The 26,959-nt window shown below is 47.3% G+C and overlaps 1 protein-coding gene and 1 long non-coding RNA gene across 7 annotated transcripts in view; one reads left to right on the top strand and one right to left on the bottom strand.

The window, feature by feature from the left end:
* The first annotated feature begins 10,451 nt into the window (after window positions 1-10,451).
* Window positions 10,452-17,637, top strand: LOC139998648 (uncharacterized). The gene is made up of 2 exons (XR_011803335.1): window positions 10,452-15,009; window positions 15,347-17,637. It is a non-coding gene; the product is annotated as an uncharacterized lncRNA (long non-coding RNA).
* GRIA1 (glutamate ionotropic receptor AMPA type subunit 1) overlaps window positions 17,410-26,959 on the bottom strand; it is a 190,462-nt gene continuing 180,912 nt past the window's right edge. For 4 of the 6 annotated variants that reach the window (XM_072023203.1, XM_072023204.1, XM_038186474.2 and 1 more), the window contains 2 exons: window positions 22,727-22,861; window positions 17,410-20,371 (listed from right to left, as the gene is read on the bottom strand). In XM_072023203.1, coding sequence (XP_071879304.1) covers window positions 20,183-20,371; window positions 22,727-22,861 — 324 coding nt within the window. In that variant the 3' untranslated portion in view covers window positions 17,410-20,182. Of the gene's footprint in view, window positions 20,372-22,726; window positions 22,862-26,959 lie in introns of those variants that run through there. The other 2 variants (XM_072023202.1, XR_005269366.2) reach the window with 2 other exon arrangements.

Here is a 26,959-nt window from a genome sequence, read left to right as displayed (position 1 = left end):
CCCTTGGAAAGATGCAGCCCAGCCACAGGAGCAGGTCTGGGAGCAGCCAGCCCAGCAGGCAGCAGTGGGAAATCTCCTTCCTTCTGCATTCAGCTGCCCCTGATACATCTGCTCTCTCAAATTCTGACATGGAGGAAGAGACAGGGCAGTTGTCTGGCTATTGACCATAGAAAAGTAATAGAAATATAAATCCTTTAGCAAACGTGGTTCTCCCTCATTTCCTCTGGATGGGTCCCTCTCATTCTGCAGCAGCGATGAAAATTTTAAATATTGACCAGGGGATTAAATGTCTGGTTTGGCACTGAGTTGCTGAGCAATCTTAACAAGACACTTCTCTGGGACCTGGTCTTTGAGCCTGTGTATGAAGGATGACAACACTTGACTTCCCTTTCAAAAGCTATTAATGAGCAGTGACCCATCAGGCTCAAGAACAATGTTCTGGCCTCTAAGCAAGGCCAGAAATCTGTTGAGCCTTGTTTCCATTCTAATAGAAAACCTGGTTAAAATCTAACTCTTTTATTTCAGACATTACTGGCAGGGCTGAAAAGATGCAAACATAATAGATCGAGCCAGGCAGACTGCTCACGACTTCTTTGTATTTAAGTTTGAACAAGATTTTGTAAAAAGACACAGCAATTAGCATCAGCCAGGGAAAGAGGGAAGAGGAAAGGACCTTGAGCAATGCCAAGCTGCAGCCAGGCAGAGCCTGCTGGATACAAACGCAAGGAGCCAGTTTTTTTTTTGGAGATTGCTGTGAGCCATTGCAGTTTGTATTCCAATTATTTTTCTCAAGTGCATAGTTAACTGATGCTAGTTGGTCCCCATTGAGTTTCTTGACAAGCAATTTGTTTTTAGAAAGGATGAAGATCAGCAGGTGTTAATTCCATCACAACGCCCCTCCTTTCCCATCCCAAAGCCTTCCGTCTTCTTCATTTGCTCCTCTTAATAAGATTTTGTATATTGCGACTGCACCTGGTTGCATGCCACGGTTATGAATTTAACATGCAAAGGTAAATGTAAACAGGATTAAACAAATCTAAGTAATTATGAAACACTTGAAATCATTCTCCCTCCCCCAGTTTATTTGTAGACTCTTCCTTCTGCCTGTCTTGCACATCCAGCTATTGCAATAATTTTTCAGGGGTACTTTAACTTGTTCCAGACATTGCAGCCAAAAAGAAACGTTCATTTCTACTAGAAAGTGGCAAGAAAAACTGATGACTCTTTGCCTTTATTCAAGGGGAATGGGGATATGAGGAGGAGTGAAAGCAGACTTCGCTAATATAAATTCAAAAACATAAGGTGAAGCTTTGGTCTCATTAGAACCAAGGACGAAAATTTCTTTAAAATTTTATGACTCCGGGGATATAAGACAAAAATCACATGCGTAAATGCTTCTACCTGAGCAGAATTTGTCTGGCCACCTGTATGACTCAGTGATCTGCTTCTGTGCTGTCTTGGCCATGGACTTCTAATTCTGAAGGCCTCCAGGATCAGCAGAGATGTTTAATTATCCATCACGTTAGGAGTGGTATCTATTTGGGTGGATGAAAGCATTGGGAGCATTGCTCCCTTAGAAGTAGATTAGATGCTGATGCATGTGGGGGAAAAATATATATATACACATACATGTATACATACATGTATTATATATTAAGTAAAGATTTGAGTATAAAGGCATACTTTTTGTGGGGTGCATGCCCAGCCCTTAAATTATCCTTAGCACACCTTGGGATTGGGAAACATTAAAGAAAATCTTGCTCTACTGCTGGGTTGCCCCGTTTAGTAGGGATGTTGCTTGGGGCCATTGCTCAGTGGGTGCAGAAATGTAATTTTCAGAGCAGGCTGTAGCAGAAGGGGGAAGCACGGGTGTGTTCACACAGACTGGAGCACCCAGTGTGCACGCAGTGCTCCCGCTGCACTGAGGGCCTGGCATTGCTGATTTCTGTAGCTGTATTTTGAAGCCTTCTGAGATAAGCAAGAAGAGCTTCAAGCTTGCTTTAACAATTGAGATCACTGAAGGGACTGTTCTGGGAGGTGAGTGCCACATCCCTGCTCATGGCATCCCTGTGGATTCCTCCCTGAGTCCCTCCCTTAGGGCGCAGCCACCGGCCACCCCGGCAGAGCCACAGCTTTTTAAGCCAGTTTTTGGGGAAACAAGGAGTGGCTGAGCCTGGCCAGCAGCTGCTGAAAGGCACAGTGCAGCATCACCGCTGTTTTCTAATTTGTCTCAAGTCTCAGCAGGCTGACACCTTCTAATTTGCTGTTTGTTGCCTCTCTCGTGGAAGTCCAGCTGATCACTCTGTTGGTGCCCGCAGATCAATCTCGCAGAAACAGACTTGTTTTTCCCCTGCTCCAGAAGAGGTTAGTTTTCCAAACATCTGTGGTTACCTGCTGAGCTAAGCAACACTGCTCTCACTCATCCTGGCTGCTGTGCGTGCCACCAGGTGCCCCCACAGCCCAGGGTGCAGGTGGGAGGTAGACCTGGGTCTGGCCCTGTTGCTGGGGTTTTATGCATTTTTGGTGGTGCTGGTGGGAGAGAGATGGGAGAGTGGCAATGGATGGGCCAGCAGAAAGAAGCTCATGGAGCTGTTTTCAGTGTCATTGCTTTCAGAATTGTATTACAGGGAGTTTGGGTCACCCTTTGCCAGCCAAGACATAGCAGAGGAAGGCTGCAGGGTGGGCTTGCACAGGGCAGCCCAGCACCACTCAGCTCTGTCTCTCCCACCTCGCAGCCCAGGAGGACTTTTGGGACCTCCAAGTGTAAGGGCTGCAAAATCCACCTCCCTGGGAGTATTGAAATATTGCTGGCCTCTTATAGAAAGGAAATCATCTGCCATGTTCACTCATCGCTGCCTTTTCTCAGGGGCCACACTGACCTCGGTGTGTTCCTAATGCAGCAAAGCTTTGCTTCTTTTATCTTAAGGCTCACGGAAGAAATATCCTCGAAGCCCAAGAAAAAATTCTGATAAAGGAAGAGCACTTAATTTAGTACCTTTTTTTTTTTTAAACAAGTCATTATTTCCTCAACACCAGAATTTGCTGAAAGCACTCCAAGTTCTTTTTTGCAAGCGCCACAGAACAAAATAATTGTGCAATTAGTAATGCATCTCACACGTCTTGAAGTGAAGGATTTTTACTTTTGACAAGTACAAAATGTAACATTTTGCTTTTCCATGGTGGGAAAACACCAGCCATTCCTTCCCCCTCCTCCCTGTTTTAAGCGCACTGCAGTATGTAATTAATAAAGATAATAATAAGTATCCTCCACTAAGCAGGAGGAGAGAGGCGACGTGAGTGGCACAGACACAGTGTGGATAGCCTGGGATTGCCAGAGCAGCCAGCAGCTTCCAAATATTAATTATAGCCCTCTGAGGAGGAGCCGTGTCTTCCCCAGCCCTTTCAATACCCACTCCCTGGCACTGCAAAGCAGGGAGCTTGGCCGAGGGGCCTCAGCAGACCCATGGCTGAGCTGGGATGGGCACCCAGCTACCCTGACGTGGCTGCATGCAGCCACAGGCACCCGAGTGTGCCAGAGGATCTTGTTGATTCAGTGGCTGGAGCCATGCTTCTGTAGCTTCAGCACTCCCATGCTCAGCACTCACAAGTGTCTAGCCTGTGGACATTAACAAATGTCCCCTTGGTGTTGGCTTGGCCAACTTGCCTCGAGTATATTTGGTGAGGAAACCAAAATCGTTGCCTGGGCACCAGCATCGCTCCTGCCCTGGGAGGTATCGCAGCAGAAGCAGCTTTCCCCTTCTCGCTTTGGCTCATGGCACGCTGAGCCTGCTGCATTAATGGGAAGCACTACAAAACCCTTTTGCTTTTTCGAAGCTATCCTCACAAGGGGTGCATCTCTTGACACTGCTCAGCTGCAGCTCGCTGGGACGGGTCGGCATCACAGTGCAGAGCAGCTGGACACACCTTGGCGAGGTGCAAGCCCCACGCAGCTCCCATGCTGAGGGATGTGCTCCCACTGGTGGCATGGGGGAAGGATGTCCAGCATGGGAGCTGCTGGGCTCAGCCTCCTGCTCCTGCACATCTGGACAGCCTCGGTCACCCGTCGTGCAGCTCCAGACACGCTGTGTTGACTCTTAGCTGCAAAACAGTGCCCTGCAAGCAAGCTGACTTAATTAAACATTTTGAAATTGCTTTGCATGACGTGCCACAGCCCAGCTGTGATGAAGTGAGGCTTTAATTCTGGAGCTGCATCCCTGTCCTGTGGGTCCCCAGGGTACCTCCAGAGCCATCCCTCGTCCTGCTCCCCTCTCCCTTGCACATTTGGGCTCGCTGAGCTTGGCAGCTCTGTGTGCAGTTTCCAGAGCCCTTGGGCAGCACTCAGGAGCGGGGCAGCGAGGGCAGCCTGGCAGGGATGGATGCAGGGGCTTTTTGGTGCATGCTGATGAGATGGCAGGAAATGGGAGCCAGCAGGGGTGGGCAAACAGGAGCTGAGCGTGGCTTATCGTTTAACCGCAGAAAGGGACTCGCACAGAGACACAGGCTGCTAAATACGTAAACAGGCAAACATCAAACACCTCGACTTCCCCAGCCCCTGGCCCTGGTGCCTGCCTGGGGCTCCCAGAGCATCTCCCCCCAGCAGCTGACAGGCAGAGCGGCTGCTGAGGCGCACAGGATGCTGCAGGCACTGGCCGGGGTGATGCGATTGCTTTTTGCCCGAAGCTAAATTGCCTTGGAAATTAAAAGCTGCTGGAGTCACAGAAGAACTGCAGTCCTGGGGGTGGGAGCGAAGCCTGTTGGTGTGACAAAAAGCCCACGGACTATTTTTCCCTGATAAGGAGAGACTTGTACCAAGGGAGGGCTGGAGGACAGGAGGCACGAAGTGCTCGGACCACTCAGCTGGGTCTGAAGTTACTGATGAATAACTGATGAAACTGCAAAGACAGAAAAAAAGCTCTCCCTAAAACAGCTTTTTCTGGAATAGAAAGGGCCCAGGGCACCCATAGACAGCCACCAACTGGGCAGGACAAGCAGGGACCCTCCTGGCTTGGTCCTTCTTGGGTGAGTTGTTACTGCAGGGCACCGCTGGCTGAAGAGCCATGGGGTCACAAATGGGGCATGAGGGGACAGAGTGCCTTGTGCTGTCCTGTGTGGGCACTTCTCATGGGCTTTGCTGGTGGCACACGACCATTTACCCTCATGTTTTTTAAATTTGGATGGTCTTCCTTACTCCTCTGAGTGGCCCTTGGGAGGGAAGTGTGCAGGCTGCCCAGGGACGGCCAGGAGGAATGTCCCCTGCGCAAAGGTGGTGGCTGGGGCATGACATCTGGATGGCTTGCACAAGGTTTGGGTGACTTTGGGCTGAAGGGCAACTGTATTCTCCTCTGGTTTTGTAAAGGCTTCAAGATGCCCCTGGAGAAATGTGCCTTCTTGCCCCCACCACAAAGATGCACGCACAGCACTTTGCTTCTTAAAGCATGCGAGGGGCTGGTGTCAGCAGAAATATTCTGTCCTCTCCGACCTCTGAGTCAACAAAGGCCAACAGAAAAATACGTATATTTATTGTCTAAAAAGTGCAAGAGGCACAAGCATTGTTTTAATCCTGGGCAGAAACCAGAGTCTTTAACACAAGCAGACACTAGGTGGCAAGGAGAGAACTAGAGATGCAGCAGGAAACACCATGGGCAGCCCCCGCAAGCTGTCAGAGGGCCGCTTGCCCACAGCCCTGGGGATCGCAGGAGACGTCTCCTTACGGAGCTGAGTGCTGCCTCCCCACTGAGATCAGGGGTCCTGGCAGAGGAACAGGTAACAGGAAAGACAGTGATGGAAGAATTGGTCAAGGGAAGGCAGGAGGGGGTGTCTGGGTGCTCTGAGAAGACTGGATCAGCAACCCTCGATAAGAAAGTCTTTCTGTGGCATTTCTGTGCTCCGTGGATGCACACAGAGGCAGCAATGCCCCTCCACATGGCTACCAAACATTGCCCATGGAGGCTGACAGGCTCTTCCTCCTCCTGAAGGGGGCCAGGAAATGCTCTCCCACTTACCCATTCAAGACCTATTTTAAGCTCCCCATTTTTTCCCCAGTTTGCATAATTTTCGGTTTCTCAGCCTGCACAAAGCAAATTCCCTAAGCCTTTCCACCTGCTGCACTGCCCACTTGCAGCTCCCATCCCACCTCCCCTGGCTCTGGAGCTGGGCAAAAGCAAAGCCACACCACAGAGTCCTGCCTCGGTCTTGTCTGCTAGCAGCCTCCTGTTGGCTCCACAGACTGTATTTCAGGCCTGATGTGAAGCTTTGCTGCAATCCAATCAAACCAATAGTCCCTGGTTGGCTATTTCTTTCCTGGAAAAGTCACTTCCAGTAGTGTTATCACTTCAGCAGACTCACAGGAGAAACCTTACGAGGCCTCTGAGGATTTTCATGCTAATGAGCTCTAGTCCATCATCAGTTCGTCACTGTTTGTGTTTCACCTGGCTGTGCACAAAACCAGGGACTTCTCTGGTACGGCTCTCTTTGTTCCCTGTCTCTTGCCATCCTGGAAGAAGCTGGTATTAAAGAAGAAGAATGAAAACAAAAAATAAATCTTTTAGCCCCAGATCAAGAGATGTCAGAGTCTGAATCACAAAAACATCAGAGACATATCAGGTGCTTGAGACATCAGGAGACCTGCCCAAGGTTTCAGAAGGAGCTGGAAGGACCAAGCTGTCTTCAGTGGTTCCCACCTGATTATGAGAAAGTTAAATGCTTGGTTAGCAAACTTTCTTCCCTCTGGCCAAGCTACAGCGGTAATGAAATCCACCATGAAATCCATCCAAGGTTCATCTTTTGTTTCTCAGCATCTTTAAGCCTTAATGCTCCTACTGCTTTCCTTCCCCTGCCTCCTCTCCCAGCCCCACAGGCCACAACGCTCATGAAAAGCTGGAGGGGATTTGCCACATGTCGCTTTCAAAGGCCCAGGGGCAAGAAGCTTTAATTGCAGGATTTTTTACACAGGGTGTTAAAATTTAATAAAGTCAGTTTCTCTGATTTCTCTTTAATGAGGGGGATGACTGTGTGTGAGATAATGTTAGGTTTTGGTGGTGAGAACCTCACGAGGGGTTTTGAGTAATCAGACCAAGAAAGAGAAAAAAAATGAAACCTGAGCCTGTGATAGTTATCCTGTCTTAGGGACCTACTCTGCAACTTCCTTTAGAGATAAGAAACTGGGATCATTTCTTGAACATTATAGCAAAGCCAGGGACCTTCTTTTTAAATGGTTTCCCTTCAGAAATGGGGCAGGAGGTGTGCTTTTGGGTTTGCTTGATTGTGAAGGTAGGAGGGATGGTGTCTTCTGGGGTGTGCTTGGGGAGTGCAGGGTGAGCAAGGCTGAATGAGGTCAGGTGAAAAGAATACCCTGTTCTGAGCCAGGACAGCCTAAAAACATCGTAGCCACTGAGAAATAATAATAATAATTTAAAAAAAAATCCTGAAATTTTTCCCTCAGCCACTCTGGCTGCCTTGCTCCTCAGCTTCCCTTCCCCTCCTTTCACTTTATGCTACCTCCACACTGAATTTTGTTGCCCTACTTTTGTCCAGCCTTCTCCTAGAGATAAGATAAACGCTATTTTCAATTAACAAGATGTGATTGCTGAAAGCAATAGGAGGCAGTTTATTTAGAGCCAGCAAATTAATTGAAACCTAAATGTACATAGTCAGTCTATTGCTGGGGGGGCAATTATCGCCATCACTTGGCCCTTGCCACGCGAGGAGGCAGCATCTGCCAGCTCTGCAGCTGGGTTTTGCTCAAGTGCCCAGGCAAAAACTCGCTGTGATCTTTCCTGCAGGTCCTCTCTCGGCTGCTTTTATCTCACCTTCATCTCAGGAGAGAAAGCTCTGCATGGCTGTGACTGTAAATTAGAGCAGGAGGGTGTTTCTGGGGCCTTTGCCACTGACAGGACCCAACCTTGGTTTCAAATGCAAGTGGTTGGACATGGCAAGATCTTCCTCCTTGTTCCTCTCCTCTTTTGGTAGGGTTTTTGCTGTCGTGTGCAAGGTGAAAGCAGGACCTGTGCAATATTCACCAGCCACCCAGCTCCTGCCCTTTGCAGTGCTGCCCAGAAGTGCTGTTTATGAAGATACAGCTGGATCAGCAACCTCCGGGATTTTCTTTTTCATTAAAATATGTTTACAGATGACAGGTAGCAAAGGGCAGGATGGCAAAGCACTCAGCCAGTGAGAGAAATATCCCATGGTAAGAATGCTGCTCCATGCTGTTCAGACCCAAATGCTTGAAAGATGCTCCATGGGGCCAGCCACAGCCTTGGCTTATCTGATTTTTTATTTTATTTTATTTTATTTTTTTTTTTCTGGAGCTCTTCAGAAAGACCCCACAAAATGCTACTGCTCCTCAATCTATGGATCAGGGCACCGTAGGAAACAGCCCACTCCTTACTGCACAATCCACCTCAAAGTGCTAAAAAGCAGCAATTACCAGCCAGGCTCTACCGGCGAGATGACAAACCCACCAAACAAAATCATCTTTTTCCCGCTGCACCTCGCTGCCGCCGAGCCAACTGGCACAAGGACGCTGCTTTTTTATTCCTGTACAATTTACGCTCGTAAGCCTCCCTTCCCTGCCTCCCTGCCAAGTGCGGGGGCAGCCCCACGTGTCGGCTCGGGAGCATTTCTGCGGCGGGCTCTTCTCTGCCAGCCAACCTGGTGCTCGTACGGATCTTCTCTCACCTTCGAGCAATGCCGACAGCGGGGGCCGCCGTGGCACGGCTTCGCTTATGGAGCCGGCACATTCACAGGGAGCAGCTGAAGCTGAAGAAATGAGGAAAGCGGCACCGCAGCACCTGCAGAGCATTGCCTCCTGCTCCTCCCTGGAGAGTGGCTGGGGCTGGCTCTGCCAGGGCTCAAAGCAAGGGCTCCTCATGCACTGATGGCCGGTTCGTTGTCCTCCCAATATCCCAGCTCACTGTCCTTGGCCCCTTCTCTGTCCTGCTTTCCTGCTTGGCTTTCAGAAGAGGTTTCCCAGGCTGACTGGCAGCTTGGAAGGCTGTTTTCAGAAAGAGGACATGGGGCTGCCCAGCCCAGGGATTGCAGAGCCCTCTTGTCCTTGCCCTTGGCAATCCCACATTCTGGTAAACCTGACGAGCACGATTAAAACCCCTGGACACCCCAGAGAGGGCATTTCATGCTCAGGTGTCATTTGGGTAACTGTGACCAGCATGCCACTGATAGGCAGGGATGGATAGGATAGTCAGGATGAGGCTGGAAAGGATTTCTTGCACCACTGATTTCCCAGTTACTCCAGTCTCAGGTGAGCTTTCCCCATGGTGTCTGGCCAGGTCCATGCATGACATTTATGGTACCACACACTGTGGTTCCCCTATTCAAAGTCTCTTGCTGTGACCCCTGTATGTGTTTGCTTTTTTATTTATTTATGATTGTAGCACGTTGTCCCTTTGTTGGCAAGCATCTGTGAATCGGCCAGCAAGAGTACCCACAGCTTCACCTGCTCTTTTCCAGCAGCCTTGCAGCCAGCACCTAAATCACGGTGTTGAGCCACTGCCTTTCATCCTGTTTTTCTTCCCCCCAGATTTGAACTCTTTCAGTTTTTCATAGGAATTAACAGTGATTGCAAGATAAATCCTCTGCAAAAACTATATGTACCCTTCCTTCCACCCAGTTTTGCTTTGCAGCACAACTCATTATCTTTTCCTTAGATGTCTCACTTTGACAACTTTTCTTTTATAGTCTTCATTTTAGCTAATGAGCTCCTCCACAAAATCAAATGTTTTCGTGAAGCTCATTTCCATTAAACCTACCGCACCTTCCTCCCTCAGAAACACAAGCATCTTCAGGAGAAAAACAGACAAACAAAACAAATCACAGCAGTCTGTCATGGTCTGACTCTGGGAAAGCACAGAGTGCGTTTTCTCTTGTTTGCAGACTGTTGGCACGAGTCTGGATATTCCTCCCTGGCCTGGAGATGGGCTAGATTTGCTCTTCCTGGCACACAGCACTACCTGATGCAGTATAGTTAGCAAAAAGTTATCCTTCCAGCCCCCCATCACATTGCATCAGTTTCTAATGAAGCCCCAGGCACGTTACTCAGCAGTTTTCAGGAAACCTTTTGACCCTTTTTAATCACCATCCCATTATTTCTGCACAGCAGCCTCAGCTCTAAGTCAACAGCTGAAGAACTTCTCGCTGTCAGAGGGATTAACCAGCAAGTCTCACAGGCTGGGGTAAGGGATCCTGGGGACAGGGCTTTTTCCTTCTACTTGGGGCATTAAAACCAAGCCAGTCCTTTTCTCCCTTCTCCTCTGTAGGTCCAGGAGAGGATGCAGGCAGGTTGCAAAAGCCTCTCTGCATTAGGGCAGCAAACCGCCTGCCTCCCCACTGCTTTTGGGATGGCCTAGCTCATTGCAGGATCCAGCAGAGCATTTTCTGCAAAGACACACATGTGGGCTTTGCTTTTCTTACGCCTTAAAATATCTGTCCGAATTAACTTTTCAGTCCCTTCAGAAAACACAACAGAAGGAGAGGGAGGTGATGTGGAGCTCCTCCTCCTCATAGCATCAGAGCACAGACTGTTCCCTTCCTCTGACCTGGTGCGGACTTACGGCATCACAAAGTCCTTTTATAAAAGGATGAGGGTTTGCTGTGCTAGGATCCTATCAAAGCACAGACAGAGCTTTTGATGTCTTGCTGAATTCTTCTGGATGTCTAATGGGGCCTCATGGCTGTTGGAGCCTAACACCTGCTCATGAGTCCATGGGGAGAGATGTTTGCAGCTGCTAGTGTTACAGTTGATGACCCCATCTCCCACCAGGGGTAATAACCACCAGCTGGGGGCAAGCTGGCCACAGAAGGGTTAATTTTTAATTCCCTATGAGCCTTCAGTGTGCACAATCCTAATAGTTTGGCTGTCTGCCTTTAGAAAGCACAATTAACAGCATCATGCTTTGCTCTTTCATCTTATCATAGGGATTACCACACCAAAGGGAACTGACAGTAAGGATGTAAATGTCCCGACATTTCTCTCTCCAAAGAGCTGCTCTTTGTGCTTGGCTTTGATTTGTTTTATTGATGTTGCTTTCTTTTTTGATGACACATGTGCTCACATGTGTGCAGACACGCATGCACACAAAGCTCACTTTGAACGTATCAATTGGTGCCCATTGAGAAAGATCAATGCTTTCTTTAAAAGGCCTTATGATGTTAGATTGCTTTCAAATGGCTCTCCCAATATCCACATATTCCTTCCCACAGCCAAAAACAAGTGAGAGTATATACATTCACTTAAAATTCACAACTGCTTTAAGAGGAAGAAAGTTTTAATGGGTCTTTGCCACATCTCTTCCTAGGTTCCAGCTGAACCAGGACTCCGGGTTATGATGGCCATTGGCCCACAGCCACATTTCAGCACAAAAATGGGAAAGAAAATCACAGCAGCCTTTATCCGGTCTTTCCCCATGTTTATTGGATTGAAATTAGAGTGCTTATGACCATTTTTGTCAATTTAAACCCCTGAAAAATGGAGAACTCAGAAACTACCTCTGTGGCAACTAAAAACCATGGGGTCCTCCAGACCCCCCCTGTGAGACCCAGCGGGCAGGATGGCGCTGGTGTCCCACCGCCTTGCAAAGCTGGAGGCAGCAGGGGGACCCCAGGCTGCTGACCCTGTCCTGTCCCAAGGCACAGCCTCACCTGTCCCTGTGCCAGTGCTGGTGTCACCCTAGGCTGCATGAGCAGGGCGGTGAGGGGATGGAGGCGGCAAGGATGAAGATGAAATATGGGTAAAATGAATTGACTGGTAGGGATTTTCTGTCTAACAATAAAAATAAAAAGGCCTCCCCCACCCTAAGTTAGTGGATGCTTTATTCAGAAAACTTCCTGGATTTCTCAGTTATGTTATATCCAGTAATTGCAGTCCATTTGCAGCTGGCCCTTGGCTGCTAAGGGTTTTTCCAGAGAGGTTTTGCTCCTGCCCATCTGCCCTGCCTGTGGGGCTGTACCTCAGTGCTGCGGCTTCCCAATCACAGCCCTTACCAGGCAGCACAGAGGAGAGGCACCAAGAGGCCACTATAATTTAACAGCAATAATACTCAGAACTTAGGCAGGTGTTAGAGGGCTCAATTGAGCTGTTAAGCACGAGCAGCTCCTGCCATGATGAGAGCCAGTGGGCATGGGACTCTCAGGATCCCTCCTGGACCAAATCAGCTCCTGCATCACCCCCGGGCTGCCCCAGGAGCTGGGAAATGTCCCAACGAGGCAGCGACCACCGCTGTGGGGTCTGGGTTGGGATCTGCTGCTGCTGCTCCAGGTGGCTATAGGGTCTCTGCAGCCCAGCTGAGGAGCACTGAGCCACAGCAACCTGAGGGAATGAGCTGGGAGTGCAGGTGTGGGTTTGGAGGAGAAGCTTACAGCTGTAAGGCTGCCAAGCTGCTGGGAGAGGGGACAGGCCATGCCCCTGGAGCCCTGCCTTCCCAGTGCCCCTGCTGTGGTATTTGCATTGGCCCTGGGAGGATCTGAAACTCTTTTTTTTTTTTCTTCTTTTTTTTTTTTTCTTTCTTTTTTCTTTTTCTCATTTGTTTGTTGGCTTTTTCTTTGTTTGTTTGCCTTTTTGCTTGTTTGTTTGCCTTGTTTTTTGTTTGCCTTGTTGTTTGTTTGTTTGGCAAGTCGTCCCAACCTGCCCTGCAGCCTGCAGTGGCTGGATTCCACAAAAGGCCACACTGGGAGCACCCATTTCAATTTCCGTTTGCACTGGTCTGACTGGGACGTGATGCCATGCACCCACCCGGGGGCTCCTGTGCCTGCGGCCTGCCCAGGCCCTGCCAGCCCCTGGCAGTGCCACAAACATGGTGGCAGCTGCCCAGGCCTGGCCACCAGAGCGAGGCCTTTCCCCCAGGCCTGGCTTTGCCCCTGCTCTCGTGAAACACCGTGTGCGAGGAGCTGCACGAGGGTGCCTTGCAGGGGAGGGGGTGGCTGGGAGTAGCCCCCCCAAACCAAACCAAAGCCGTTCCCCCAAATACTGTGGGTCCCTTCAGAGAGACTCTTCCGGACCAGGAGCATTTTCTTTAACAAATATGAACCTAATGAATTGGGCCTGATCTAATTATGCATTCTGCATTAAGCTGATGCTCCCACTGTCTGTGGCTGCTAGCATAATTAAACTTAATGTACTTTTAATGATGTCTTCTTAGCTCATGCATTCATATATGATTAGAATCAAACAGGACGAGCTGTCACGAGTCCAGGACAGATCTTTCAGCAGCTCCTGATGGAACTCATGTTGAAATATTAATAATGCAGATTTCAAGGTTAACAACATTGGTTTTGAAGAGGGGAAAGCTTATCACATAGTTTGAGCTAATCTGAGGCAGCAAAACGGCTCCCCTTTCAAGCTCAGCCTCTCCCTGTCTTGCACGTGTGCTCCTGGGATCAGGGGAATTTAAGTTTTACTCATAAAGATGTTAGGAAAGTGCACAGCACTCTGGGCAGCAGCTGCCACAGAAGCTGGAAGGATAACTGTGGCACCTCAGGGTGCTCTGTCCCAGTATATATGTTCTGTCTTTGCTCCTGTTCCCCTTTCCTGCTGTTTTTCTGAAAATTGGAAGCCCTGGGACCCTGCTTTTGTCTCTGCTCTTGTTTGGTAAAGAGAGATCAGGCTCTGTCTCCCCAGCCTCTGCCAGCTTTGCCTGTAACCTCCTTGGTGCTGGGGATTTGTTCCCTTGAGCTGCACACCACCTTGTGCAGTGAGGCCTGATGGAGCTTTGGGATTGCTGCTTTGACTCCAGAGTCCTATACAAAGCAGGTAACAATAATGCAGATATTATTATTATTTTTTTTTTTTTTTGTATGTGTATTTTTTTTTTCATTGGCCCGTGGCCTGGCAGGTAGGTTGTCTTTTGAGTTCCTGAGAGCAAGTTGTGAAATTGTCTGAAATCCTTCCAACAGGAAAGCATTGATTTATTACACTGTAATACTGATGCGAACAACACCATGTACCTTTCATCTAAAAAGTCAGGACTTATAGAACACGACATGCCATTAATTCTGATGCCAGCTCAAACAGAGGAGGAAATACTGCCAAAGGGATCCAGAGAGCATGTTAAACCAGCCCTGCAGAGTAATGAACATACTTTGTGGCTGTTACATTATACAATATTGATCCTTAGGAACAAAAAGGCACCTTGACAGCTAATTTGGGCCATCAAAAGCTTCTCTTAGTATCTATGTATGCACATGTGTGTGTGTGTACTTTCTAAGTAGTGCATGAGAAAGAGATAATGCAAACATTGGCAAATTAAACTTCTCTGTGGTGAGGATTGCTGTGTTTCACTGCTCTGGAGACAGGTCTCCCTTTACACACTACTGTGAGCTCACTCGGGTACCAGCCCCGTGGAGATGATGCCCAGCATCTCTCCATCCCCGAGGCAGGTACACCTTGGGGCAGCCAGGCAGCGATGCCTCCTCGGAAAAGTGTGCACCAGCTAAAGGGAGCCCAGCCGAGCTGCCTGGGCACAACCAGGTGACCCAGTGGTTTGCAAGACAGTGGTTCCATGTAACATCCCATTTCCCAGACTGAGATCCTGGCTTTCTGCACAGGATGGGGCTGGAGGCACCACGCTGCATGCTGTAAGCCGCCACAGAGCAAGGCGTCCCCACTGCGCACTGCCCACGTCCTTCTGCTTGTCTTTACCTGACCTGGAAGATGTGTTCCTGCAGGAAAAGGGGGTAAAACCATCCTGCCTGTGCTGGTAAACACTATTGTATTTTCTTCTAGTTTACTCTTTCTTTACAAGCAGATTTTTGTTTCTGAGAATGCAGACCCCAGCAGTAGGACACCAAGCAGCATGCGGTATTTGCATGTTACAGCTCTTCTTCTGCCACCCCTTCCCCTTGGCTCTGCGTGCAGCTGGGACCCTACAGTGTGCTGTGACTGTCAGCACCTCTCTGCGGAAGACTCCTTGTTGCTGAGCAGTGTGTTGGGCTATGGGATCTGTTCTGAGAGTGATCAGAAGAGCTGGAGTCTTCTCTCTGTTCCCATCCCAAAGGAAGGTGAGTTCATGTGATGGCTAAAGACAAATAGTGGTATAGAGTTGTCTGCAATCAAACAACCACCAGGTACGTAGCCAGAGCCTACTCCAGGCCCTGGAGAGGAGTAGCTGGCAGTGCTAGAGGTGAGATTGATGGACCAAGGAAGGAGAGATGGGAATGGACAGAAAAGAAACAGGAGGTGATGCTGCAGGTCAGAGCCAAGGGGAGAATCCCAGAGTGGGAATGGCTGAGATACTGGTGGAGACATCAGTCTCAAGCTACTCCACAAACCAGCCCTTCATGCTTAGAACATTTTCCAGGTCCTAGCACACTAAATTCATCCCTCTTCTACACTCAGGACATCAGGAGCTGGAGAAGAAGAGAGTGGCTGCATGTAAGAAGAAAGCTGGAAGTGCTTTTACCTCGGTAATGACGCTGGAGCAACGTGACCAGCAGTTTCCACGGAGCCAAGCAGTTTGGGCTGGCACTGTCTAGCTTCTTCTGTGCTGGGGTTTGCATGTGGATTTTTTCCCCAAAGCCTTGACCTGCTGCAGACTGGTGGGCTGCTGTGTGTGGCATGGTGATGGCCCTGTGTTTCTGTTAATTAATTTTCTGTTAGAAACACGCACCAAATTGTTCTCCTGGGGATCCAGAGCCATATATGAGACTTGGGTGACTGTCCATGCCCTTAAAAAATGATTATGAGCCTGAGTTCACAGTGAAAACATCCCCACATCTCCCAAATCTTTTGAAGGAGATTTGTGGCTGAGTTGCTGGAGCCAAACAGGTTAAAGGTACCCACTGGGTTACAGCAATTGCTGTATGTGCCTGTCCTGTCCCTTCATTGAGTTTGGACAATGAATTTTTTTTGCTGCATTTGCTGGCAGGCAGGTACATGACCAAATAAGTCCAACCAAATCTTTTTGGAGCATCCCAGCTCTGTGCCCTGGTGTTGGGTTTCTCATCCCATAGCAAAGAGATGTCTGTCCCTAGGTGACGCATCTGTTTTTCCCCACCTGCTGCACTTCAGTATTCAGCATTTTTTGCTTTGACAGTAGCTGAAAATGGTTTTATTCTTGCTGGAAACTTTCTCATAAGGGATATTTCATTTTGCCATTAGGAGGGAATTTTGTCCTGCTTTTGTCAAGATATAAAGGAAAATTACTTGTGTGTGTTTGCAACCTCATTGGGAAACAAGAGTGAAGCACTGAGTGAGCAAGAAGTGCATTTTGAGACAAAGTGCACACCCACAATACAGTACTGGATGTACAAGCAGGCATGGAAGACCAAGATAGGCTGATGCAGCATAGTCTGCCCATGGGAAACCTCTCCTTCAGGCCCCATTGATTTGGAGTCTCTTGTGCTTTGAAGTATGAGGGTTCACAGCCCATTTCAAAAAGCATTAATTCTGCCCCTTGCTGATCCTACCTTTCAAACTTACCAGTGGGCAAACCCCCTTGTGAATGTTGGAGACCTTGAGTCTATAACCACAGCCCTGAGGGGTGAGCTGAGACGCCTGACTGAAGGCACTTTGGTGTCTCAGCTTCCCCACCCAATAAATGGGAATGATGCCGCAGGGAAGGGAAGTCTTCCACGTCTGTGGTAGCAAAGGCTACATCAGAGCATGACGGTCATGATTATAGCTAGACCTTGTAGCTGTCAGCAACTACATAAATGTCCATGGTCCTTTAAATCCTACTCTTTTTCCCACTTCAACAGACTCTTGAAAGAGGAATTTATCAGGTTAATTGTGTGAAAATTGAGTGAGGAATATCTTAAACCACTGAGCCTCTGAAGCAGCATGACAACTCCTAGGAAAGCCAATCCTGGTGTGGATTTTTGGACCAGTGCTGGTTCTGAATAATCTCTGAGATGACTACGTCTTCTCTCTGGGTAAAAACAAGCTAAAATCCTTGAATAGCCCTCCTCAAAAAGTAACCAAGAACGAGAAGCAAAATCTTTAACTTTGAACCCAATGAATATTTAGTTTCCTTGACTCTTGGGTAAATATTAGATAGATTCCCAATTTCAACCTGAAGCAGTTTATTTGGCTGCTGTTCACAAGTCAGACACAGCAATAATCAAGGAAATCTTGTTTGATTCAGGTTGGGTAATATTGCCTGAGGGATAACATCATTTTCACTTCCACACATCCAGCACTGGCACAAAATGGCATGGACAGCTATGAAAAATGCATCATGGATCCTTGGTGCTAAAATTCCAGCTGATAGTTTCATTTTTATGTAAATAATAATTACCAGTAAAAATGTTGCTTGAAAAAAGAGAATGTGAAAATAAAAACACTGTTGAGTTTGATAAAGCAAAATCCTTTGCAGTATCACCAAAAGGAAAAGAAAAAAGAAAGAAAGGAAAAGAAAAGAAAAAAGAGAGTTAAAACAAATATAGATGTTAAATAAAAGATCCAGGTACCAAAGAGCAAAATTTAATGAAAGCCAAAACTGTTAAATATGGATTCCTGTTGAGAAAAAATGTCAATGTCTTTAAGAGTTTTACCGTTACTCTATTTTTAAGAAAAGTGTAGTAAAAATACATATTACAAGTTAACATTTTTCCACGCTTTTGTCCTATTCTTTTTTTTTTTTTTTTTTTTTTTTTTTAACCCCACCACCGATGGAAAGCCTTTGAAGACTCCATCTCACATCTTCACGTCACAGGCGGCCAGTCCTAGCACAGGCGCTTCGATGTCTGCCTGCCCGGCTGGGCTCCCCATGCCCTGCCACCACGGTGGCCATGTCTGGAGGACAGGGTGCAGCACCCAGGGGTGCAGTGGTAAGGTCCGGGATGTGGCAAGAGCCGGGGCAAGGGATGCATCCGAGGGCTCTGGGCACGGAAACAGGCTAGCTTGAGGGATGTTCCCACTGCGCTAGCACTTACACAGAACTGAAGTTAAAAATAAGGACAGAAAAGTGGATTAAAAATAGTGATAACCAACACAAAGTGACCTGAAGAGGTGTTTGGAGCAGCTGATGATAGAACTCGTGTTGGGTGATTAGAGATGGAGATCACAAGGGCTTGCAGTAGTGGAGAGAGGAAAGCACATTGGCACACGACATGCTGTGCCTGAGCTTCAGACCTTGATTCTTTGTCTCACTGGTCTCCAAAGTGTTGCAGGACAAGCAGGTAAATGGAACAGATGCTTTGGACCAGGCTGGTGTTAAAGGTGGTAAACATATTGCTCTGCACAGTACACTAATGGAAACTGGCATTCAGGCAGCTTCCAGCTCTATTTATGGACAGCTGTATAGACAGGTCCTCCTTGTAGACCTGTGCCAGTCATTTGCCTGCATCACTTTGTCTTCACTTGCATCCCTTCTTTTCCTGCTCCTCACTTGCTACGTTGCAGGAAAATTAAAAAAAGAAATAAAGAAAAAAGAAAAAAAAAAAAAAAGAGAGAGAGTGAGTGAGAAAGGAGTTCCGAATGCTCCACTAGCAGATCAGTCCCCGGACAGATATTTGTTGAGTCCTGTGAGAAGTTTTGAACTTTATTTGCCATCAGTGATGGACTTGTGAGATGGGACAAGGCCGAGTGGGTTCCCCATGGTCCCTGCCCTACAGATCTTCTCTCACTAGATGCTCCCCTGGGGATCCTTCACTTCTGGGGAGGTGTCTCAGGCTCACCAGGGTGGGAAACATTTTTCTGTCCATGCCAATGATTCACAGAATGAGTCTTTTGTGCAGTTCTGGAAAACCATCCTTGCCCCTTTGACCTCCGTGCCTGTAGCTGGACTCCCATCTCTCTGCCCAGCAGTGTGGGTTTCTGCAATTCTGAATTTGGTGTCAGCAGCCTGCTCTCCTGGCTTGTGGATGCTTTCCCCTCCCTAAGGATACACAAGCAGGAATCTGCTACTTTTGGCTTTGTACCCAGAGTACAGGCCACAACTTGACAGGAAGGCTGAGTCTGGCCAGCCCTGATGCTATCCAATGTCACAGATGCTTGAATGAAGCTCTTGTAGGGTCTCCTCCTTGGTTTGCTTCAGCTGTTTCTTCCAGGAAGCTATTCTGGCCAACTAGCTAAAAAATGTCCCTTGTAATTAGAAAAATGGCCATAAAGGGATTTCAGAGCAAAAAGTCTGGGATAGTCCCATTGCAGCCCCGTGACTTCTAGCATGTTTTACTGGTTAATAGGCAGCCATCTAGAACTGGATGTCTTGTGATGGTCTATTCCCGGTTCAGGGTGGTTCCCTTATGTGACCACCAAAAAGGGAGCACACACAGAAGCTAAGCAATGAAGAAATGGTTCACAATTGCTTATTAGCCCCCCAATAACCTAGGCAGGAGAGTGGCATGTGAGGGGAATACTGCATTTACCTTTTCTCTTCTATAAACAGCAGCCTACCATGCTCTTAGACCAACCATCTGCTCTAGTATGCCATGCATGATGCTCTCCTCTCCAGGCACACGATCCTTCTCTTGAACCGCCGCTCATCATCTCTGGAAGAATTACCTCTTTGTTGTCAGATTACCTGGGGTTTCCAAACTCACTCATGACTTTGCCCCTGTAAAACAGCCTCATGTTTTTTGTTCAGGTTCTCCTTGTGTCAAGTCCTTCCTGTTGCAGGGAGAGCCATTCGCAGCCCTGTCTGCCTTGTTGCATTAACTCCACACCCTGAGTTCACAACAGAACAACGGAAGGCAGAATCATGATGGAGAAAAGGGGTCAGTGCTGATGCCCTGCAGGGAGTTCGACTTGCCATTCGTTGGATTTTGTTTTTGCTGTTAGTAGCTCAGACGTTATAGTTTGCATCCCGAACTAAACCAGATTAAAGGGCTGAGCAGGGAAAGGGGAAAGGGCTGATGTTACCCTGACACCACAGGAATTAGTAAGAAAAAATATATATATTGCACACACTAAGACTTATTAACAACCAAGTTAAAACAAAATGGCATAGTCCTCATTAGTGTTCCAGTGGTTCTTTGATCAGGGACGGTTCACGAGTCTGTTAAATCCCATTACGCTCTCCTTATTGCAGTACAGACCTGTTTCTGTTCTCCTGCCGGTGGATCTGTTTGCAAAAGAAAAAGGGAAATAGAGTTGATTTCCTCAAGAAGATCCATCCAATTGTCCCTTCTGTCATCATCATTTGTCTTGTTGGTGTTGGGTTTGGTTTTGGCTCTGGAGGGGGTGGAGTTGGGCTGCCCCTGCTCTCACCCAGGCAATGGGTCAAAAGGCCAATTATAATCCCGTAGCTCCCAGGGACATGCCGGTGCTGTGGCTCATGCACGGGATCGTCTGCATGGATTTGGGGAAATCGTGGCTGACCACACGTCCGTTTTCTCCACTGCCTCCTGCTGCAGCCGGCCTGGGAAGGGTTGATGTCCGTATGGCTTCGTTGATTGATTGCTGTGGGATTAAACAAAAACCCTTTTTAGGAAGGACGGGGGGGTCTCCCCCTGTCCTTAGCAATGTTGGAGAAATTACAATATAAACCAGTGTTGTCTTTGTTACTGTTCTCTCCCTCCTTGTCTCCATTCACTCTCACTTTCTGCATGTCTCTACTGCGTCTGATCTGTTAATTCACATTTTCCACATTAAAAATTAAACGTTACAGCAGTATTTTGGGGTATAAAGCATATGTGCCATATGTAAAAACTATTCAAACCCTACAACATCAGAACAGCCACAGTGGATCATTCTATACACTTCCCCCATAGATATGCTATTACTACTCCTGTTCTGTTACATGTGGTGGACTCTGACTCACTGTAAGCATATGTTTAACTTTCCTCGTGTGAGAAGCTGAGCATGAGCCTTTGTTTTTGTCTACAGAGATAACTGAGGTAGCCAGGAAATGCAAACCTAATTCAGGAAACCAAATCTCATCTTCCTGTTCCAGATACCATCCAAAACATTTGCTTTACGAGTTCTATGGAAATTGGTTGATTCGAACAACTAAACTAAGAGATGAAGTTCTTTTGGTTTCTTTGCATTCAAGGGCACTCCCGTCCATTTTGATCTGAGATGCCCAGGTGAAGAACATCCACAACAGCTAAATCTGGAAGGGCTATTCCAGCTGAAACTGTCACTTAGTGGCTCGCCAGGCACACAGCCACCTCCTGTGCTGGTGGGATCTGCAGCTCGCCCTGGTGTCTGTTGGGCTGGCTGAGCAGAGGAAGGCTTGAGGCCCTGTGGAAGGGGATTTGGGACATCTTTCTGGGCACTGGGCTCCACAGAATGCCATTGGGGTGGGACCACTGATGGTAGGAGACAGGCTAAGAGACCAAATAACACCAATTAGAAGTAATTCCCATGGTGGCTGGTTATAAAATGGCACAATCACTGCAAGCCAACACTGACATGAGCTAGTGGGGCATTTTGGGTAACAGAGCAGCCAACACCAGGGCAAAATCTCCTTAGGACTAAAGCTATGGAGCTATTGCATAGTGATACTCTTGTCACAGTGTGTTTGTGACATACCTCACTTTACATTGTAGACAGCAATTACAAGTTACTTCTTTTATACTCAGGGACATTAATTGCATACCTTATTTTACCCCTGAGCTCAGTGTACCTCTCACAGCCTGTAGAATTTTCTGAATTTCAATGGGAAAAGAGCTATTGCACATTTTCAGTGAATGAGAAATGTTATTATTGCTGACAAAACGTTAAGCATGTTGTGAAATGGTGACATTAAACCCAGAGGAATGATTGCTTATTTTCCTTTGATTCTGGGTATGTTTCAGTGCTGGGGGAAGTGAAAATCTCTCTAAATTTTATGAAATTTGCTGCATATTTTGTATACTATACTGACATCCATGCTCATGGGAGAGGTCAAGATGAGGAAGAAATGGGATGCATTACTGTTACAGCACAGATCCTGCTGCACCCTCGTGCAAAACGATGTTTGTGTAAGGGATAACCTCTGCTAGTCATCTGAGTCAAAACACACTTGTTCCATGGATCCTGCATTAAATGTATATTCCCAAGGCTCTCAAATCTAATCCCTCTTGACATGACACTGGAATTTGGGCAGACCAGAATTAGGGCTGAAAAGAATCTCCTGGGTCACAGGAAGTACACTTCTGCAAGGACATGACAGAGTGGAGAAATAAAACATTTCAGGAGATCTCAGGGCCCGATTTCTCTCTAAAAGAATCCATAAATCTGAATTTGGAGACCCCACATCATCCACTACAGGGCATGTACTTATGTACCTGGGAGAACATTGTCCAACTGGGGTTAAAGGCTGGAAATCTGGCAAATGCTCTGAGCATCTATCATTGCTGCCTACCTGCAAATGGTGCCAGCAGGATGCCAGCAGAGGGAACAACAGGATCTGATTCATTACTGCACTACCCCAGTTTTATCTTGCTGTTGACTTTTTTTTTTTTTTATTGCAGTAAAGGCTATATCACACCAACCCCAACACACTTCATCCATGCTGCACACATTGCCATAGTCTGCTTTCTTTGATTTTAAGGAATGGCAATGTGTTCCTGTTACCATTTGTGCTATGATTTTGCTCTATATCTGGATTTTGAACTAGCATTATGCCACGTCTGATCTTGCATCAGCTACCCACTATGGCCCACTTGAGCCTCTTTTAGCATCCTCTGATGCTTCTATTCCTTTCTAGCAAGTCAAGTGATAAGGTCACTTCATTATCCCTATGTCTTGGCTTTCCACCCATGGTCTGGGCTGCATCCATCTCTGAAGGCAGCTTTGGAGATGGGGTGGTATCAGAGAGAAGGTGTGAAAGGCCTGGGAATGGGTTGCCACCTTCATCCGCTTTGATTCACTTCTGGACTTGTAACAAAACTCGATTAAGGCAACCAGCATGGCTAGTCCGAGCCCACCGATGAGGATATAGAAAACCCCCGCCACATTGCTGAGACTCAGAGCGCTCGTCTTGTCCTGGAAGAGAAAGGAGAAGGGAGGGAGGGGAGGGCATGTGGGAAGGAGAACAACAAAATTAATATGAGATTGCTCCGGCAGAGACATTGCACAATATAGCAATGCTGGCATTACATCATCTCGCTCTTTAAATGAACATGTGACATTTCTAAGAGCATTTTCAATTTTTAATTTAGTGTCTAGTAAATCTAATGTTTCCCTCACACAAACAAATAAACATTTTTTCAGCAATGTGACACTTTGTAAAGGTTTGGGATCGCCGTTTTTCAATCATCTAACTTAAAATGCTTATTTACCCAAAATGCCTAGTTTAAATTATTGATTAAAGAAGAAAAAAAAAATGTTCTCCGCCTGTGTGACATTTGCTTGTCCCTGATGTCTCGCCTGAAATAACCCGCTCTCTTGGAAATGCTCATTCTTTCTTTCCTAGATTGTTTCCCCCGCAAATTCTGTTGCTGAGCAACACATCGAAATGACTGGATTTTCTTTTTTTTTTTTTTTTTTTAAATTCCTTTCCTCTCCGATATTGAGGTTGAGGTGACACCTGAGCTGTCCTCATAAACACATCTCATTTCAGTGTAATAAGACAGTTATTTCATATGCAATCAAGACCCGCTGATGCATGTCTAGGCTAATTATTTGGTTCGCACTAAATAGGGCTATTAATGGACTGCTACTCACAGTCAGCATCTATGTTCTGATTTTGCAATGCCTAATGAATGGTCATGGATCTCTGGGGAAGACGAGTCTCGGAGTGACTCATTTCACCATCAGGGAAACTGAGTCCCCACATCCAACCTCCATGTAGCTCTGTGCCACTTTCCAAGCCCCATCCTCCATGCTGACCAGGTAGATTTTTTGGGTCAGGGATAGGACCAATGCTCATCTTCATGTACCAGGCTTTTTTTTTCTAGGTCAGGCTTTCTCTTTATAGTCCAACCAGACTGAGGTGCCCTGCTCCATGTTTCTTGTTGCCTTGCAATATCAACTTGCTACCTACTTCCAGCACAGCTTCCCCAGGGCGGGCCTTGTTGGCATGACCAAGGTTTGACCAGCACTGATAGCTCTGCTCACTGGATGATGGATAAAAACTGCATAAAGCTCATTTGAGATGTAGCCATGTAGACAAAGAACAATATTTATGCCCTGTAGACATATCTTCAGTTGGGAAGGAAGCCTTTATGTAGTTCATGGTGTCTCCTGCTACTCCGTAGACACATGGATGGGTGGGTGGCACAGCCTGTTCCTTGCCCTTCTAGGACAGTTGATTCACTCACTTTCCTTAGTATCTTTTTGGGATGGAGAAACTAGAAAAGCAGAAAACTATACTGGAACAGTGTCAAAAAGGTCCAAAACCAATGTGAACGTGGAGGATTTTGAGTCAAGAGCAGTACATCAGGCACCAACAGTGTCTTTCAGGCAAGCACAGTTTGCCAAAGGATTCTGTCCTTTGGAGAACTAGGATCCGCTGGCAAAAAAGTTGACCTACAAAACATGAAAACATTTCAGTTTTTAAAAATATAAAGCTCCCATAACAGAACTTGACTTCTTGGAATTTTCTCTTTCTTTCCTTCTTTTTTTTTTCTCTCTCTCAATAGGAAGAAAAGAGTGTTGCTGCCAAGAATGATTAAAAAATATTTTTTAATGCTTCTCCTTCATCTGGTCCAACTGTCTGTGCAGAGCTGTGAAGCCTTCTGCCCAGCTGGAGCATGTGTTGTGGGTTCCAGTGCCATGGGGAGAAACTTTCCAAGCTGAACCCTCTGACGTTTGGTTAGGGGTTTCCCTTGCAGAGTTTTGGTCACTGTAAAAATCTCTGTAAGTGATCTCATTTACCATGCTTCACTGATTGGCGTTGCTGCCAGGAGGTTCACTGCTGTCACTATGCGTGTTACACCGCTGCAGATGTGACGGTCTCCACTGGTGGAGAGCTTTGGTTCCTCTCTTGTGTAACCTTCACATGCTGGTCAGTTTGTAATATTGTCAATACTTCCTTTGTGCTCTCTGTAGTCAGAGATTTCTGCAAATATAGGCTTAATTTTTGCACTTTCCATATTTGAAGGATAATTTATCTGGTCTTTTACTATCTGCTGTCATACATTTTTTTATTTCCAGGCTTGACTGTACCTTTGTTCACTTATCTCTTTGCAGATTACTGGGAAACACTCATAAGTACCAGCTGAAAAATGTAGGGATATTTTTTTAACAAAGATTTAGAAAAACAGATCAATTTCTCTGAGAAAACTGGGTTACACTTCATGTACTCTGCCTCTTCAAAGGCAGTCTGAAGGGGCTGCACCAGCATGAAGGATGGACAAAGCCACCGGAGGTGGGCTGCCCTCCTTGACATCCTAATCTTTAAGCCTGACTCCTTAATGAAAAGTGGCTGATTAGCTCATGTATGAAGGGATGGATGGGGACAAGGAAGGAGGTAGAGCTGCCTATTTGTCTGTCTTACTAATAATTTCCAGCTTATACTTTCAGCTTGATTTGATAGAGGGGTGGAGATCTCCAAGATACTAAGGCTCTCCAAGCTGCAGAGAAGCTAAAACCTATTAACACTTAAATAAATGTATCAACGCAAGTAGGCATCAGGAACTCCACATGGATCTTTGAATTGCAGCCACAGATACTTGAAAAAACAGGCTTCGTGGCAATACATGAGTTTAAAGTTTTGTTGGCCATGATATTTTTGTAATTCCACCCCCAGTCTGGGGACCATGGTCCAACAGGGAACTTTTTCAGCCTGCTGCAAGGCCAGGGATTTCTGGCAGCCAGGAAAGGCTGCTGGTTCTTCCTGTCCAGTTTCTTCTCAAAGAAAAGTCAGCACCAAACTGACTGGGAAGTTTAAGGAGACGACCCAAAGCAATTTACTTCACCAATGTTTCCTACAACTAATTTTAGACCTGCTGTAGTTCACCTCTGTTTGCTTTGTGGCATTATTATTACCATTATTGCTATTTTGGACAATTGGGGCTGGACTGAAAGTTGTCTCTTCCAGCAGCAGGGAAGGCCAAGGAAAGCACAGCAAGGCACAGCAGTGAGCAAGCCTGCTGGGATGGGGAGAGCAGTTGCATTTAACCTCTGCATCACAGTCAGGTTTCTCCCCGTGAGCCCCTGTTGCAGGAAGCCAAGGAGATGGGCAGCTGCAGCAGGGCACTGAGGAACGCTTTGGGGACACCGACGATGACACAGCCTGGTATGAGCGAGGCTAGGAAGTGAAATTGTTCCTGTGGTGTTGCTTGACTTTTTGCTTGTCCTCTCCTTTTCTTGTTTGCTTCCTCTCCTCTCCCAGCAGGACGTACGGAGAGGTTCTCTGGGTGGGAGCAGCATCTCGTCGCTTCCATTGACCAGGGGCATGTGAAGAGTAGGAGATGGTGCACGCCACACCGAGGCTTTGTCTCCTGTTTTGTGCAAGCTCCTGCCCTAATAGCATTCATAATCATGAGGTCCCAAATGCTGCTAGCTGCCTGAATGGACCCTCCCCTCCGCTCTGCTCGGGCTCTGACACCAGCTGCTCTCCCGTCGAGCTGCCCATCACCAAGCCAGCTTGTCAGTGGGAGTGTAAATGTCACCGCTCGTCTCCTGCAGCGGCACAGCGCTGACGTGGGGGTAAGATTGGCAGGTGAAAAGAGAAAGAAAAACCCAGCTTTCCGAAAGAGCGGCCTTGTTGCCACAGCAACCAGGCACCTTCCCGTCTGTTCCTCTCAAACGTGGCACTGTGTCCGTCATCCTCTTTGTCATTATTTATCCTCCTCGGCTGAAGGCCATATTTCCCCAGTTTCACACTGGGGCTGCTCCCTTCCTTTACCCGGCCCCACCAGAGCCCGTTGGCAGCACGAGGCGATGGCACCATGAGCCGTTGTGGTCTCCACAGAAGGTCTGTCCTTAGAGCAGGTAGCTCCAGAGGTCGGTGAGCATCTACACCAAGCGCCAGGCCACCTTTAGCGGGGCAAGATCTGAAGCTCAGCAGTGAAGGACACAGCACTGGCCATCGAGTCCAAGTGCTGTCAGGGGTCTGTAGGGGCAGGGTCTGAGCACATGCATGGCCAGCCAGGGGTTAGGCTGCCCAACATGAAAAGACACCGTTGGTGTGAGAAG

This window comes from Anas platyrhynchos, chromosome 14 (genome assembly GCF_047663525.1).
Source record: "Anas platyrhynchos isolate ZD024472 breed Pekin duck chromosome 14, IASCAAS_PekinDuck_T2T, whole genome shotgun sequence".
NCBI classification, from domain to species: domain Eukaryota; kingdom Metazoa; phylum Chordata; class Aves; order Anseriformes; family Anatidae; genus Anas; species Anas platyrhynchos.
Note: the sequence above shows the minus strand (reverse complement) of the source record. Positions and strands in the feature narration are given on the sequence as shown.